The sequence below is a fragment of the Ursus americanus genome, chromosome 1 (assembly GCF_024610735.1).
Source record: "Ursus americanus isolate L20-20 chromosome 1, mUrsAme1.1.p, whole genome shotgun sequence".
In the NCBI taxonomy this organism is placed as follows: domain Eukaryota; kingdom Metazoa; phylum Chordata; class Mammalia; order Carnivora; family Ursidae; genus Ursus; species Ursus americanus.
This window is the reverse complement of record NC_142127.1, coordinates 89125023-89141052: the sequence shown is the minus strand read 5'-3', so window position 1 is coordinate 89141052 and position 16030 is coordinate 89125023. Positions and strand designations below refer to the sequence as shown.

At 54.0% G+C, this 16030-nt stretch overlaps 1 protein-coding gene across 1 annotated transcript; it reads right to left on the bottom strand.

The window, feature by feature from the left end:
• Positions 1–1771: 1771 nt before the first annotated feature.
• On the bottom strand, positions 1772–10849 carry SLC11A1 (solute carrier family 11 member 1). Its single transcript, XM_045777528.2, has 15 exons — positions 10692–10849; positions 9777–9910; positions 8837–8959; positions 8412–8531; positions 7524–7630; positions 7010–7080; positions 6605–6672; positions 6285–6440; positions 5471–5629; positions 4311–4400; positions 4069–4188; positions 3498–3647; positions 2988–3061; positions 2424–2577; positions 1772–2280 (listed from the first exon to the last, which is right to left on the bottom strand). The coding sequence occupies exons 1-15, from the start codon at positions 10696–10698 to the stop codon at positions 2170–2172; spliced, it is 1644 nt and encodes a 547-aa protein (XP_045633484.1). The 5' UTR covers positions 10699–10849; the 3' UTR covers positions 1772–2169.
• Between the last annotated feature and the right edge of the window lie 5181 nt (positions 10850–16030).

Below are 16030 nucleotides of genomic sequence, written 5' to 3'. Positions count from 1 at the left end.
CACTCAGCACCTCAGCTTCCTCAACTGCCAAATGGGGTTGCTAAGAGCCCAACCCAGGCAAGTGAAAGTGGGGCGTCAGTGCGGAAAGGGAGGGTGGCAGGCCCATGGGGAGAATCGGGGTGCCAGGCCCCTTCTCCCCGGAGGGCTGATGAAGCATCCCCTCCCTCCCTCTAGGAAGAACCAGAGCTACTAGGGGCGTGGAGGGCAGCCCCTTGTAAGGGCTTCCCTGCCCAGAAATGACTGACCTTGGCCTGGCCTCATTGCTAACCCCTCGCCCAGGCCCACGGTAGCCCGGTAGCTGTTCCCTCTCCCTGCCTTCCTTGCCCCCACATTCTCAGTGGCAGCCTTAACTGTTCAGATGACCAGCTGGCTCCTTCCTGTGCCCCCCCCCTCCGCCGTCCTGCTCTATGAGACCCAAGAACTCCCCACATGGTTGCCTGTCTGTATGCTATGCACACACCGGGCCCGGCTCCCGGCAGGTTCATTCTCCCTTGGCTGCCCCACCCCTTACCCATTCAATCCTGTTCAGGAGTTACCTGCCCTGGCCCTGGCCTCACTCTTTTCCAGGTGTACCCGACACGCACTCGGATTATTCCCTCGCCCCACTTTTGAGTGATTTGCTGTCACTTTCGTAGCTGGCTCCCCCTACTGGAGTGTGAGCACCTTGAGAGGTGACGTCTTTAATTCGGGCTTTGCCTCCCTCCCCCGCGTTTAGCACAGGGAGGGCACCCAATTAATAGTGAATTGATGGAGAGGGGTGTGCAGGGGTACAGCTGGGGACACCTCCAGGAAGCTGGAGAGGAGTATGGAAGGTGCCTCTTTCTCCATTATCCGGCCTCCATCCATCCCCCTCTTCAGCTAGCGCGGGTCCCACCTTCTCCAGGCTAAGGACAGAAGAGGATACAGCGGCCTTATAGTTCAGATACCGTACCCTCTTCCACCGTTTCTCTGGTTGGACCAGACCTGTCCCATCCCGTCCCTCCTTAAGGGTCCCACTCGCATCGTTGCCCTTTTAAGAAAGAGGAAATTCTTCTCATAAACAAGCGCCCCAACCAGAGCGCGGAGCTTGCCCAGCCAGATCCTGGGCAAACGGGGGTGCTTCCAGGCACAAAGCTGGCTCCAGGCTCAACCCAGGGAAAGGACTGCCGGCCCCTGCTCGCCACCGCTTTCCGCAGCTCAAGGGCTGGGGTCCGAGAGACCCGAAGAGGCAGGAGGAGGAACTTGGGGGAGCCTAGAAACAGCCCAGGGAGCGTCTGTAAAGTGCAACCCCTGCACCGGGCGAAGGGGTGCCGGGCGGCTCCCAGCGGCCGAAAGGGGTTCCCCGCCCACACAGCTCCCTCCATACCCCCCCACCCCCACCCTTCGCCTGGGCGGATTCCGAGGCCCCAGGGCGCGAGGCTCGAGCGCCCGCCTCCTCCTCTTTGGCCGGGAAGGGTGAGGCCACGGCGGGGAGTGAGGGCGCTCGGGACCGTCCCTGCCCCTAGGGGGAGCTGGGAGTCAGCGCGGAGGGAGCGTTAAGTGCGCGGCGTGGGAGTCCCGGCTGCCCGGTCCCCCGGGGAGATGGCAAATGAATTGGGCCTCCGAGGCATGGACTCTTGGGTTCCACGACCTGTGCCTGAAGAGGGGACAAGTGCGCCTCTGTTTTACTGCCTGGAAGGTGGGTTGCGGGTGGAACAGAAAGTCTGAGGATACTCTTGTGGAGTAGGAGCGAACTGACATTCGAGTAGAGGGCTTGCTGCTTCTAATGGTTCAAAGATTCGTGCTTTCCTGGTTTCTGCTCTCCTGCCCTTCTGGACGAGAAGTGAACTAGCATTTATTGAGCATTCATCAGACTGTCCTAAGTGCCAGTTTGGAGCCTGTGTCCCGCCCCCAGTTGGGTCCCTCCGTTGGGTCACTCCTGTAGGTGCTCAATAAATATTTTTGGAATTACTATTATTTTTAAGTCCCAAGTGTCAGGCACTGTGTTAAAGTGCTCCATGTCCATTGCAAGGTTGGTGTTGTCCCCGTTCTACAGATGAGAACGCTGAGACTGGAGGTTAATTACTTGTCCAAGCTAGGAAACAGAAGGTGCCTCCGAAACTCCTAGTCCATCTTGCTGCCTCCACACACACCCCAGCAGGCCAGTCTGCCCCAGTCATTCCACCCTCCAGCCAGGCCCTGGGTGGGAGTTCATCCAGAGATCTTCCCCCTCTCCTCCTCTTCAGGAAGCCCATACAAGAAGTGTTGATGGGAGCTGTGGGCCAGAAGGGTGGCTCCATGGGCAATGAGACAGGTCCAGACCTGGGAGAGGGGCGATTGTGAGTCTGGGAGAGAGAAAGACCTCCCAGGAAGCCCCAGTGCATCCCCTTCCCCCAATGCCCTCCATCCTTTGCCTCCTCTCCTTGCCTCCCCCATCCCTAAGGCTCCCTCTGGCCCTACAGTACCAGATAGGTGGTGAGGCCCAGGTAGACAGCAGCCAGCAGAGCTACAAGGATGAAGTAGGCCGGGTGGGGAAGGCTGGGCAGGTAGGTGACCACGAAGTAGAGGTTGATGGCACAGATCAGCGCCATGATGGAGGATGTGATGGCCTTGCTCAGCCTGGGGGGCAGGAAGGAGGCTCAGGACTCCCTGGGTCTCCTCCTTCTCTCCACTGCCCCAAGCCAGCCTGGAGGAGAGCGAAGGGACACGCAAAGCCACCTTCTCTGGGCTGTGGGACCTGGAGTAGACCCCTTGCCCACTTCTGTCTCCTGGGCCCTCCAGGCTCCACACGGGCAGGATGTGGCAAGAGGAGAGTCTGAGGTGAGACTGTGAGGAGCTCAGGCTCTAGAAACAGGCCCCCTCCCCAGATTCCAGCCCTAGCTCCCCACACTTGATAGTTGTTAAGTGAACCCTGCACAAGTCCCTTAACCTCCATGAGCTTATCTGGATAAGGGTAATTCCTTCCTCTGGGTGGTTGTGAGGATCAAATGCGGAATTGCAAGTCCGGTGTTGGGGGTAGGAGTACTCACCGGCTGTTGGCAAACTCCTGCATGAGGGCTGGCATGCTGGTGAATGTCAGGATAGGCAGCACAGCAAAGGGAAGCTGTGGAGAAGCAGGAGGAGGGGGCTGCGGGACCCTGCCCTCACAATACAGCCAGAAGGGAGGAGTGGAGCAGGGTTCCAGTCCTGCTCTGCCTGTGTGCCCTTGGGCAAGTCCCCTAATCACTCAGAGCCTCAGGCTGTCCGCTTCTGTGCCTTCCAAAGTTGGGAGGCTTCAAAGCAGGAGAAAGCGTCTGGGGCCTCTGGTCCCAGGCTGCCTGAGTTTGAATGCCAGCTCTGTCACTGGTCGCTTAACCACGTACATCAGTTTTCCAATCTGCGAAATGGGGACAACGGTGGTTCCTGTGGGGATTGCGTGAGCCGGAGAGGCAAGGTGTGTTTGGAAGAGTGTTAAGGCTGGGGGCAGGCTCCATACGGAGGATTATTGTGATTCCTGTGTAGCTGGGCAGGGGCAGGGGTGCTAGGGACCGCGGGCTCACCAGCAGGCTCTGCAGCACGTTGAGCAGGTCGTTGAGACCCGACAGGTCTTTCAGGTCCCTGAAGACTGCCACGAGCACGGTGGGCAGGATGGCGCAGGAGCGAGTGAGAAGCACGCGGGCGAAGCGTGACCACCGCAGCTTCAGGAAGCCCTGGGGTGTGGGGTGGCCACGTTGGTGGTGGGGTTCAGGACTAGGGATTCCAGAGGAGGGATCCTCTGTTGTCCCTCTGCCATCTCGCCCCAGGGGGAACCCTCTGTTTTTCCATCTCTGCAATGGGGGCAGCTCAGCCCCTAGGTGGCAGAGAGGGTAGATGAGGAGAAATGGGGGGGGGGTTCCCCCACAGCTGAATGCTTAAGACTAAACTGTTGGAGAAAAGGCTCCTATTAGTCCTGGGTCTGCAGACTTGAGCCAGTAGCCTCACTTTTCTGCATGTTTTCTCATCATTAAAGCGGGGCTTACAATAGCGCCCTCTGGGCCGCTTTAAGGAGGGATGAGGCTGGTGTCTGAGCCCGCAGTGGTGTGCCAGTTGGCCTGGGACCCCTGGCCCTTCCCGGCCCGCCCCAGACCCCACCTCCATCACAAACTGTCCCGCGTAGGTGCCGGTCATGGTGGAGCTCTGCCCGGCCGCTAGGAGACCCACGGCCCAGATGTAGAGGGCAACGGGCCCGAAGACGCAGCCCAGGATCACGCCCTGCAGTGAGGGGTGTGGTTAGACCTGTGGCCCCGCCCCGAGATGGGCGTGGCGATGAGCCTGGCAGGAGCGGGGATGGGGGGAACCATTATTTTCTATGCCCACCCCTGCCTGGTGCTTACTCCTTGGTAAATGTCCACCTCCACCGTAAGGTTGTTCTTGGGGAAGATCTTGGCGTAGTCGTGGAGGCTGCTGTTGGCACAGACGTTGAACTGTGGGCACCGGGACAGTAGGAAGGAGATGTGAGGTTCACAGTCTCAGAAAATCAGACAGCCAGGCCTCGACCAGGGGTTGAAAACTGGTGACCCGCGGGCTGAATCCAGCCAGATATACTTTGCTTGACTAACGAATGTTTTTCCTCTGTAATGTGAATTTGTTGCCAACATCTAGAATTGAGAAGAATTCACACGGGAACCCGGTTTCCAGGGTTCTGTTGGGTGTGTAAGGGCTAGCGTTACCACAAAGAGACAACTGGCTGGCAGTGACGACCCAAGCTATTCCACAGTCTCCTCTGCCTTACACTGGACCCACTGACCACAGCCCTGAGACCCGCCTGATCTTTAAGGCCACAGAGCAAGGCAGTGGCTGTGCCTAAGTCCCCGGAGGCCTCCCCCCACAGGGCTCAGCATCCAGGAAGCACCCACCCCTGGCTGGCAGTCGTTAGAGCCGCGTGACCGAGACCCACTCAGAAAGGAGAGAGGCACAGGTCCCAAACCCCAGAGAGCCAGCGAGGAGCTTCGTGTCATTTGGCTGCTATATCCCCAGGGTCTAGGCACTGCCTGATCTGTAATGCATATTCAGTATATCTTTACTGAATGAATGATGGTTTATCTACGAACAATAAAGATGATAAGCAGAGAGGACTCAAAGAAGAAAAGGACTGCTTGAACATTCCCAACTCTGAGCTCATGCTCAGGCAGGCATCTACCCCCAGAATGCCCTCCCTGCAGTTTGCTGGACAAATCCTGGCCATCCTTCAAGGTACAAGTGGAATGCTGGGTCTCCCAAGACTCAGTTCCTCCCTCCCAGTCACCTCCTTTGGATGTCTGTGTCTTGCCACCCCTGGGGTGGGTTGCCCGGGGTGGGGAGCCGTGACTCCCCAGCAGAGTGGGGAAGGGGTCTCAGCCAGAGGCCAGGTCACAGATTCCCTCCCCTACCAGGGGCAGAAGTGCAGGACAGACACTCAAAGGGCTCAGATGCATTGCCTGGCATCCCCAGCAGAGCCTGCAGGGCTTGGGGGGTGGGGAGGCCGGCTGTGGCTGTGTGGGGAGGTATGTCTCACCGCAGCCTCGTTAGATTGCTGGTAGAAGGCCTGCCCAAACACGGCTACAACAAAGAGATTGATGAAGAAGGAGACAGACAGGGCGATGGTGGCCTCAATCAGGAAGTACATGTTGGCTTCTCGGATGTCCGTCCGGCGGGACCGGTCTATCTCTCGAGACTATGAAGGTCAGAGGGGAGGAAAGAGCCAAAGTTCCTCAGAACTCCCCCAACATTCTCCACCCTCACACTTCTAACTATGTTCCCTTCAAACCACAGTTCTTTCTAAAGCCCTCCCCGTCGCAGTTTGGGACAGGCCTTGGTCAGCAGACACACCTCCTGCATTCCCAGTTATATTCTGCCTCAGGGCCTTTGCACTTGCCATTCCCTCTGCTTGGAATATCTTCTCCCTTGATCTTCCTTCCCATCCTTCAGGTCTCAAAGTTTACTTCCTTAGAAAGGCCTTTCCCGACTACCTTTTCTAAAGTAGCTCCTGTGTAGTCATTCTCTATAATATTTCTCTGTTTCCTTCCTTCAAAGCACCTTTCACAATCTATAATTCTTTCCTTTACCTGTTTACTTGCTCATGGTCTGTATGCCCCACTAGAATTCAAGCCCTAGGAAGGCAGATTGCTCGTCTGTCTTTTTGTCATTGGCCCCTGGCTCCCCGCACACAGTAGACGCTCGATTACTACGTGTTGATTAAGTTGAGAATGATTCACTTCCCGCCTAAAATCAGGAAGGCGGGAGCCGATGGAGCGGGGCTCCCGGTTCGCAGGAGGCGTGAGCGAGGCTGAAGGGAGCGGGCGTCTCTCCCTCCCCTTCCCTCCGCTCACCTTCACGAGGGCCGAGTGCAGGTAGATGTTGTGAGGCATGATGATGGCGCCGACGATGCCCACGGCCTGCAGCAGCTCTGGATGGCCGCAGCCGGGGCACGAGGGCAGGAGGAGGCCCCGGAGGACCGCTAGCTGGGCCGGCCGCGCCACCACGTACTGTGGGGAGAGGGCTAGTCAGGCCCGGGGCAGCCCTGCCCACCATCACCCCGACCCTGGCCGCTAGGGGGCGTGGCTCAGGCCGCTGCCCCCTCCCCGCAAGGCTCTGCAAGGGGCCCTGAGGAATGGCCCTGGTGGAGGGTGTCGTGGCTTTGCCTTCCCACCTCGTAGCCGAAGGTCAAGGCCATAATTGTAATAAGGAATCCAAAAAAGGCTTCCAGCTTCCGCAACCCTAGGGGGAAAGCAGAGGGTCGCAACAACCGCAACAAAAACTGTAACGCAGGCGATTATTAACGGCTAATATCTTGAGCGCTTTGTTCTATGCGCCCTGTCAAGTGCTTAACATACATTGCTCGGTGAATCCTCACCACAGCCCTCTGACGTCTGTGCTATTATTATCCCCATGGTATAGAGGCAGAAACCCCAGGCCAAGTACCTTGCTCAAGGCCACACGGCCAGAGTGAGGGGGCTGGGAGCCTTTCTCACCTCTTTGGGTGCAACAGAGCACGGCTGATATACTCCCTTGTTCCCCCAGCTCCGTCCCCTGTGAGACTGACGGGCACACCCACCGTAGTTGTCAAGGAAGAGGAAGAAGAAGGTGTCCACGATGGTGATGAGGACTCCGCCCCAGAGTGGGATTCTGAAACGGAGTGGCCAGGGTCAGCCCAGACTGGTCAGGGATCTGGAACTCCCAACCTCAGGGCAGGAGACTGTGGCATCTGGCCTCCTGGGGGCAGGGACCCACGTGGCCCCAGGCAGCTAAGGGAGAGGGGACGGGGGTTGTGCTGGAGATGGGAAAATGTCACAAAACGCTAGCAAGGGCCAAGCTGGGTAGGAGACCAGCAAGGCTGTGAGCTCAGGGCTCAGTCCCGAAGCCTGCCTGGCTAGTGGCCTCTGTGTGACTTTAAACCAGTCACTTTACATTTCTGGGTCTCTCAGAATTTCAACATGTCTCAGATGCCCCCCTCCCCCAATCCGGGAACACAGCCCAGCAGCTTTAAATCAGAGGGGACTGTGGGGTGAAAGGGATTCAGGGAGGTACGAGGCCCTGGACTGGAGAGCTGGGGCCCCTTGGGGCAGTACCGTCCAGCTGAGAGCAGACTGAACGCGATGGCCGTGCCGATGACCTCCTGCATGTCCGAGCCCACAATGGCTAGCTCGATGGTCAGCCAGAGGAGGGTGCGGGGCACCTGTGGGGAGGACGTGACTTCACCAACGTTGGGCCAGTTATCCCTGCTATTTGTGGATGCCCCCATGGCTTCCCTACACCTGGCACTATACTGTTGTGCTGGAAGCCTGCACCCGACATCTGCCGGCCTCGCCAGCTGGCTTCCAGTTAGGGTTTGTAGGAAACAATTAGGGAGATTGAAAGGCAGGGAGAGATCATTTTTCCCCTATTTTTAGTGGTGTTTCTGGCAGGGGTGCCAGCAAGGGCACCAGGCAGCCTGGGCTCTCTCGGTATTGTGGCCATTTCGACAGCGGTGGTGCTTCCAGAAGCTTGGCAGTAAATGATGACTCTTGGGCAGCTGCCCAGCAGCTTTCTGATCTCTGGGTAACACCTCCTTCCCTTGCTCCTCCTGCCCTTCCAGTATCTTTGTGACTGCATCCCTGCATTAAATACCTTCGAAATATCTTGTGGCATGGTTTCTGTTTGCCTGCCTGGACACTCACAGCAGCGGAGTCCCCAGTGTCCACCCCAGCCAATGACCATCCCAAGCCAATGCCTACCTATTTTGCACCTTGGGCAAGTCACTTTCCCAGATTTCAATGTCCCCTCTTATAAAACGAGCAGGTATCTCTAACATCCCTCGCAGTCTGGGCACTGTTAATTTGAGCCTCAGTCTTCCCATCTGTCAAATGGACTTGTGATGCCCCGCTTGAGATGATGTATTTATTTGATCATGGACGCTGTAAATAGCTGTTTGGGTTTGGGGTCTGCGGGTGCTCCCTGTCCAGGCCCACCAAGCTCACCTTAGGGTAGTAGAGATGGCAGACCTCGCCCAAGTCCTTGCCTGTCACCACGCCCAGCCGGGCAGCAAGCCGCTGGCAGAGTAGGCCCAGCGCGGTGGCCCATAGCAGCACCCAGAGCAGCTGCGAGAAGGCAGGGAAAGGCCTTCAGTGGGGGCGTGGGGGTGCCATCTGACAACCCCAAGCTGCTTCTGGTACCCTCTAACCACGGACACCCATTGGGGAGAGAGTAGAGGAGATGGAGCGAGAAGACCAATACCCCCCCCCCCATACACCCTACACTCTGGCAGGGCAGCCCTGGGGGCCCTTTTCGGGCCCACTTGAACTTAATGCCTGCTTCCCCCAACACCAGCCGTTCAGTCCACTCTGGGGAAATGTGGCAAGTTGGGGGGGTCTCTGCCCTCCCCATGGTGCCCCGACTCAGTCACTTTGAATCCAGCCACGGCCCCGGCCTGAAGATCCGACTCGATGTTTCCTGGGTCCAGGAAAGCGATACTCATGAGGAAGCCAGGCCCGGTGAAGGCCCACAGCTTCCTCAGGCTGAACGTGCCCTGCGGGTGGGAGAGAAGCGGGGAGATGCTGGCTATAGGGGTGCTAGCAATGGGCCTTGGCCCGCCCCTGGCTCGCTATGGGCTGTCTGGTCAGCCCAGGCTGTCTAGCCCTGTCCCCTCCTTTCCCCCATTCCCGGAGCTGCCAGCCCTGGGGGTTAGTGGAGGGCATGGGGTAGGAGGAAGCAACAGGATTTGCTGAGTCATGGTCCATCTGCTTTCTGGATCTGTCCCTACAACTGACCAGTCCGCCTCCTGCTTGCCCTGACTCAGCAGATCCTCAGAGCCCAGAGGGGTTTTTTCCTGGGGTCAAGCCTCCCTGCGCCTGCTCCTCCTTCCCCAGTCCCTTCTCAAACCACAGTCTCTCCTCTCTGGAGTCCCCTGAGCCTAGGGTCTTCCCACCGCATTCCAGGGCTTGGCCTGGCAGCCCGAGGATCTGCTAAAGATTCTGGAAGTGCAGGCTGAGAGCATCCTAGAAAGCAGCCTGCAGCTTCCCTCCCTTCTCCCGATGCCCTCCACCCAGTCCTTTCCTTTAGTACCACAACAAATCCTTGAGGCTCCAGCCTGAACTCACTCCGGGCCCCTTTCCATCCCTGAGAAAGCTGGGATGCATTCTGAAAGCCGCTTGATAATTTGCCCCCCAGCTAAGCGCTAAGGACGGAAGCAGGAGAGGGGCAGTCGGGGGCCACTGTCCGTCACCGCTGCTCAGAGCTGGAAGGGACTTGCCATGGTCTTCAGGAGACTTCTTTCCCCCAGCCTGTGAGATCCTACAGCATCCTGTCAGTCCTGAAAGACCCCAGGAAGTTTCCAGCATTCCTACCGGTTCTGTGTCCGGGATGGGGATCTTCTCACTCAGGTAGGTTGTTCTGGGAGGTTCTTGCTGTGGCTCTGAGCTGGGTGGGCTGGAGATGGAGCCATAACTGGGCCTGCTTAGCCTTTGTGGGTTCTTATCACCTGCAAAGGGCCCCAAGAAGGCGTGATGAGTGACTGGTTTCTTTCTGGTGGCCCAGGGCTAAAGCCATCTGTTCTCCCCTACAGCCTTCTGGCAAAGTGGAGAAATTAAGGCTCAAGTGAACAGGGGCTGGTGACTCCCATCTTGGGTCCATCACCTCTACCCCTTGACCAAATGTGTCAAGATTTTATTTAATTAATAATTAATTAATTTATTTTTTGAGAGAAAGAGCAAGCGCACATGGGGGAGGGGAAGAGATGAAGGGGGAGAGAGAATCTCCAGCAGATTCCACCCTGAGCGTGGAGCCCAACCTGGGGCTGAGTCTCATGACCCTGAGATCATGACCTGAGCTGAAATCGAGAGTTGGACGCTTCACCAACTGAGCCACCCAGGCACCCCGACCGACCAAATGTCTCAGCAGATGTGTGGGAATACAGCTTCTAGGATTACTCTCCTTCCGTGTAGGCACAGAGGTTCCCAAATGCAGGTCTCTCCTGCCACAAAGGATGCAGAGGGGGACACTGCGCTCTGAGGAGGGCATACTGGTACCCATGTGTAAGCCCCGTGGCCTCACTCCTGCCTCCTCCGTCACCCAAGTAAGCTCCAGGAGCTCCAGGTGCCCAGAGAACAGACAAAGGGGACGCTGTGCACTGGGGGATGCGAAGAGCCCACCCCCAGGCTGGTGTCCAGAATTGGGTTGAGACCAGGATACCCATGAGAGTCCCTGCCTCTCCCCCACTCCCAACCCCCTTTTAGGATTCTGACCCTGGAGGGGCTACTCACCTGTCATGAGGACGGAGACTCAGGTTCTCTCTGCATGTGAGTGGGATGCTGGCAGCCGCCGCTCAGCACACGCTCCCTCTCTGAGGGCTGGTGCCTGTCGGTGTGCAAGCCCACACCCTCCTGTCCATCCTCCGCTGATCTCAGCTGTCCTCACAGACATTGTGAAATACTTGCCAAAGGCAGAAGTGGCCAGCGCTGGCGGAAGAGTCTCGTTGACCAAAAGGCAGGAACTTTTGTTCCCCTCCAACACTTTTGGCCCCCTTCCAGGTCCCTTACGTTCTGGGTCTCTCAAGTTAGCTCTGATTTCAAGACACTTCCTGCTACTTGGGCGTTCATGTCCAGATCACATGACTACCTGCCCACACACAAGCAGTCAGGCCCTTGTCTTCAGGCTGGAGTCCTTGGCAACGGGAGTCCTGATGGCTAGTGGGCCTCAGTTTCCCATTGAGTGCCTCAGAGGAGAAGACCTTCGGGCACTGCCACAGGGACAGGCATTGATGATTCAGGGCAAGGAGAGCCTCAGAAGAATGAGGCCCTGGAACTCTGGTCCCAATTCTGCCGCTGATTCACTTGAGATTGTCACCAGGCCGTCCCTTTCTCTGAACTTGTTTCTTCTGTTACGTGAAGGGCTCAGACTAGCTAAGAGGTCAAAAGATTAGGTGCCCATGAAAGCCAGGCAGGTCAGATAAACTACAAGACAGGTAGGGAGTAAGAAAAACAGCGCCGGCTCAGTGTTCAATGATGAATGATGCCAAGCCTCAGTGTCGGCGGGTAATAGGGAGTGGTGGAGACTGTAGCAAAACGAAGGACACATACTCTGTCTGAAGGGGGCAGTGCCTACAGAGTCTCAGCCAGCTGTCATGTGGGAATGTGTGCCCACTGTCACCATGTCTTCTGATTTGTCAAATATATTGGAAAATGTTGAGTTTCATGCAACATATGCTTCTTGAATCCTAGGCTCAAGAAATTGAAAATATTGTGTCATTTAAACAAAATATTCCTTTAGGCTAGCTTCCACTTAAGGGTTATCAGTCTGTATCCTCTGGATGAATAAGGGGTAAGACTCTTTTCAGTTCCCAATTCCTTCTCCTTGTCTGTGTTGTGCCCCCACTGCTTCCCTCCCTTAGGGTCTTCTCCTTCCCATACCCACTGCTGTCCTCTACCCTGTGGCCTTCCTTTTCTGCCAAGAAGATTCAAAGCCAATCTTTGGGGTTTCCAACTCCCAAGGTCTGAGACTTCAAGATCCAGAGAAAACAGGTGCAAGCTCTCAGACCCAGCCCTGAATCAGGATATGATGTATCCCCATGTTGAGTCAAACACTTTAGCAAAAGCCTGGGAGCCAGATGGGGGTGTTGGCAACCAATTTCCTGGCTCTTCATGGATGGGGGAAGTTGGAGGGACTGGAGAGGTGGGGGTGCAGGAAGAAGAGTGAATGATAGGTCATAGGGGAGAGAGGAACGTCATGGTTTATCACTGTGCAATCCTGTTGCTCAACGTGCCTCCGCCATCTCAGATTTCCCAATCACTACTTTGGGCTCATGTGGCGATGGCTGGGGTGGGATGTTGTGATGGTTCATTTTATTGTCAACTTGGCAGGGTCACAGCGTGCCCGGATGCTTGGCCAAATATTCAGGGTGTGTCGGCGAGGGAGGGTATTTTTGGAGGAGATTAATATTGGAATCCGCAGGCTGAGTAAAGCAGATTTCTCTCCCTAATGAGGGTGGGCTTCATCCAACCAACTGAACAGAACAAAGGGCTGAGGAAGGGAGAGTTCACTCTCTCTGCCTATCTTTGAACTGAGATATTGGTCTTCTCTTGCCTTCAGGCTTGACTTGGACAAGAACTTAGACCATCGACTCTCCTGGTTCTCAGGCCTTCAGACTTGGACCAGAATTGAATGTACCATCAGCATTCCTGGGGCTCTAGCTTGCAGATCGTGGGACTCCTCAGCCTCCATACTCCTGTGAACCAATTCCTTAGTATCTATCTATTTATCTATCCATCTATATTTTCTGTTGGTTCTGTGTCTCTGGAGAACCCTAAGACAGAAGTCTTCCTCTTTGCATCTTTTGTGGCGTTTTGCTGTAGATAGGACTCAGTGAGTGTAATTGATTAATGACTGATCAGTATCTGCACAACTTCTACCTTACAGAAGAGGCAGTACAGTGTAATGGTTAAGAGCAGAGCTTCCTGGCAGAGTATCAGCAGGTGGGAGGCTACTGAGCTAGGGCTCCAGAAATCTGCATGGCGGTCCCCTTGGGGCTGGAGCTATTGCTGAATTCTAAGGCCTTCGCATGCAGGGTGAGCTTTCACAAAGGCCAGTTCACTCAAAATGGATCACAGACTTATGAGTAAATATAAAACTATAAAATTGTTAGAAAAAAAAGTCAGAGAAAATCTTCAGGATCTAGGACTAGACAAAGGCCTGTTAGACTCAACACCAAAAGCATGATCCATAAAGGGGAAAATTGATAAATTGAACCTCATGAAAATTACCAACATTTGCTCTGTGAAGGACCCTTTTAAGAGGATGAAAAGACAAGCTAAGGACTCAGAGAAAATATTTGCAAACCACATATCTGACAAAGGACCAGTATCTAGAAGAGAAAAATCTCTTACCACTCAGCAGTGAAAAACCAAGCAATCCAGTTAGAAATGGGCAAAAATCATGAACAGACATTTCACCTAATAGGATGTACAGATGGATATCCTATGTACATGGAAAGATGTTCTGTGTCACTGGCCATTAGCGAAATGCAAATTAGAATCCTAATGAGATATGGCTACACTCCTATCAGAGTGGCTAAAAGAAAAAACAGTCACAATACCACATATTGACAAAGATGTGGAGAAACTAGATCACTCATATGTTGTTGGCCAGAAGGTAAAATGGTACAGCCACTCTGGAAATAGTTTGGGAATTTCTTAAAAAATTAAGATGCTACTACCATATGATCTAGCAACGGCACTCCCAGACATTTTTTCCCCCAGAGAAGTGGTTCATATTCACACAAAAATCTGCACACAAATTTTTATAGCAGCTTTATTTATAATAGCCCAAACTAGAAGCAACCCACATTGTCCTTTACTAGATGAATGGGTAAGCAAACTACAGTCTATCTATACCAGAGAATACGTTCCTGGGCATTTATTCCAGAGAAACTAAAACTTGCGTTCACACAAAATCTGTATGTAAGTTGCAGCTTTATTTGTAATAGTCAGACACTAGAATTAGCCCAGATATCCTTCAACAGGAGAATGGTTATACTGACTGCTGTACAGACTGTGGATTACAGCCCCTCGATAAGAGAAACAAACTCTCGATGCACACAATGATTTGGATAAATCTCCAGGAAATTATGCTGAGTGAAAGAAGTCTATCTCAGAAGGTTGCATTCTGTATTGTTCCATTTATAGAACATTTTTGCAACGACAAAGTTACACAGATTAGCGGCCTCCAGCGGGTAGGTATGGTGGAGGGTAGAGCGGGAGGCGGGTGCGACTATGGAAAGGCAGCTAGAAGGATCCTTTTGGCGTTGGAGCTGTTCACATCCAATGGATTATTATTCGGCCTCAAAAAGGAGTGTGAGTCTGGGGGCACCTGGGCGGCTCGGTCAGTTGAGCACCTGACTCTTGGTTTCAGCTCAGGTGATGACCTCAGCGTTGTGGGATTGAGCCCCACGTCTGTTCCGTGCTCAGCAGGAAGTCTGCTTGGGATTCTCTCTCTCTCTCTCTGCCCCTCCCCCCACTCTCTCTAAAATAAATAAAAATAAGTCTTAAAAAAAAAAAAAGGAATGCAAGTCTGGATGCTATAAGATGGATGAGTCTTGAAAACTTTATGATAAATGAAATAAGCCGGACACCCAAGGACAAATATTGTAGGATTCCACTTATATGAGTTTCTCGGAATAGACAAATTTATAGAAACAGAAAGTAGAAGGATGATTTCCAGGATTTAGGGGAAGGGGAAAGGGGAAGTTACTGTTCCATGGGTGTAGAGTTTAGTCTGGGACGATAAGAATGTTCCAGAAATGGATGGTGGTGATAGTTGCACAACAGTGTGAATATCCTTAATGTCATTGAATTATACACCTGAAGATGGTTAAAAGGGTAAATTTTGTGTATATTTTGCCACCCTCCCAAAAGTGGAAAAAGAAATCCTGGCTGATGCTACTGTATAAAGATCAGCAAGATGTTAGCACTGGGGGGGGGGGGTGGGCAAAGTGTGCGTGAGTCTCTCTCGATTTTTCCTACAGCCACATGTGAATCTGCAGTTATCTCCATATTTAAAATGGAGGGAAAGGATGGGTTTTATTGAATGGATGTTATACTTCAACAACATTGATTTAACCCCCCCCCCACAACAACTACCCACCAGAGTTTCTGGAATCTAATGGCCTGGGTTTGAATCTTACTTTTACTAGCTCTGTGACTCAGGCAAGTTTCTTAGGCCCTCAGTTTCCTCGCCTGGAAAGTGGGGGTGATAAAAGTACTTACCCCAAGGAGTGTTTGTGAAGCCCAGGAAATGCATCTAGCACTGTGCGCTGTGCAGCTCGTTGCTTTTGTAAATGGGTTTCCAAAATGTCTTGGGCCACTGTCAGTCCTTCAGAACCCCAGATGCATTTTCTGCTCCTAACAACGCTGCCTTTGGTGGTCGGGTGCCCAGACTTGCCCACCCGAGCCTTTCGATTCAGTGGAGCTCCAACCTAGGAAATTTGTGATGGTGGAATAACAGGGGACAATGCCACACATTATATCATAAAACGAAATGAGGAAACCATCAAACCGAACAAGAACAGGTTTTACCACGAATGCTGGTGCTGAGGGAACAGCGGATTCGACCAAAGGAAGGGAGGTGAGCAATAGAGGTTCAGAAGGGCCACGTCTGCACCTTCCAAGGACGTTACCAGCCCTGGGGGGTAGCGTCTGTTGTCCAATGTCTAAATGTAAGCCTTTTCTTGTGGGGCTCCATGTATCCGTAGCATTGCTCTTAGTTTATCTGCTCACCTACGACTTCTTGTGGGAGGAAAGAAAACACACAAACAGGCAGGCATGCGGGCATTTGCCTGCCCCACTTCCAGGGTCTGTCAGTCTCCTGGATGACAGACAGCGCTTCAGTTGGGTTCCCAGACCCTCCACCATCCCATCCTGAACCCGTTGCAGTAGCGAAAGCCTCCCAAGCTCCCTCCCTCTCCCCTCTAGGACTCTGCGTATGCTGCTTCCTCCTCAAACATGCCCCACACCCTTTGCCTGGCAAACAGCCTTTTGTCTTCAGCACGCAGCTCTGCTGTGACCTCTTCCAGGAAGCCTTCTTTGACTTCTCCAGGACCAGGCTGTGT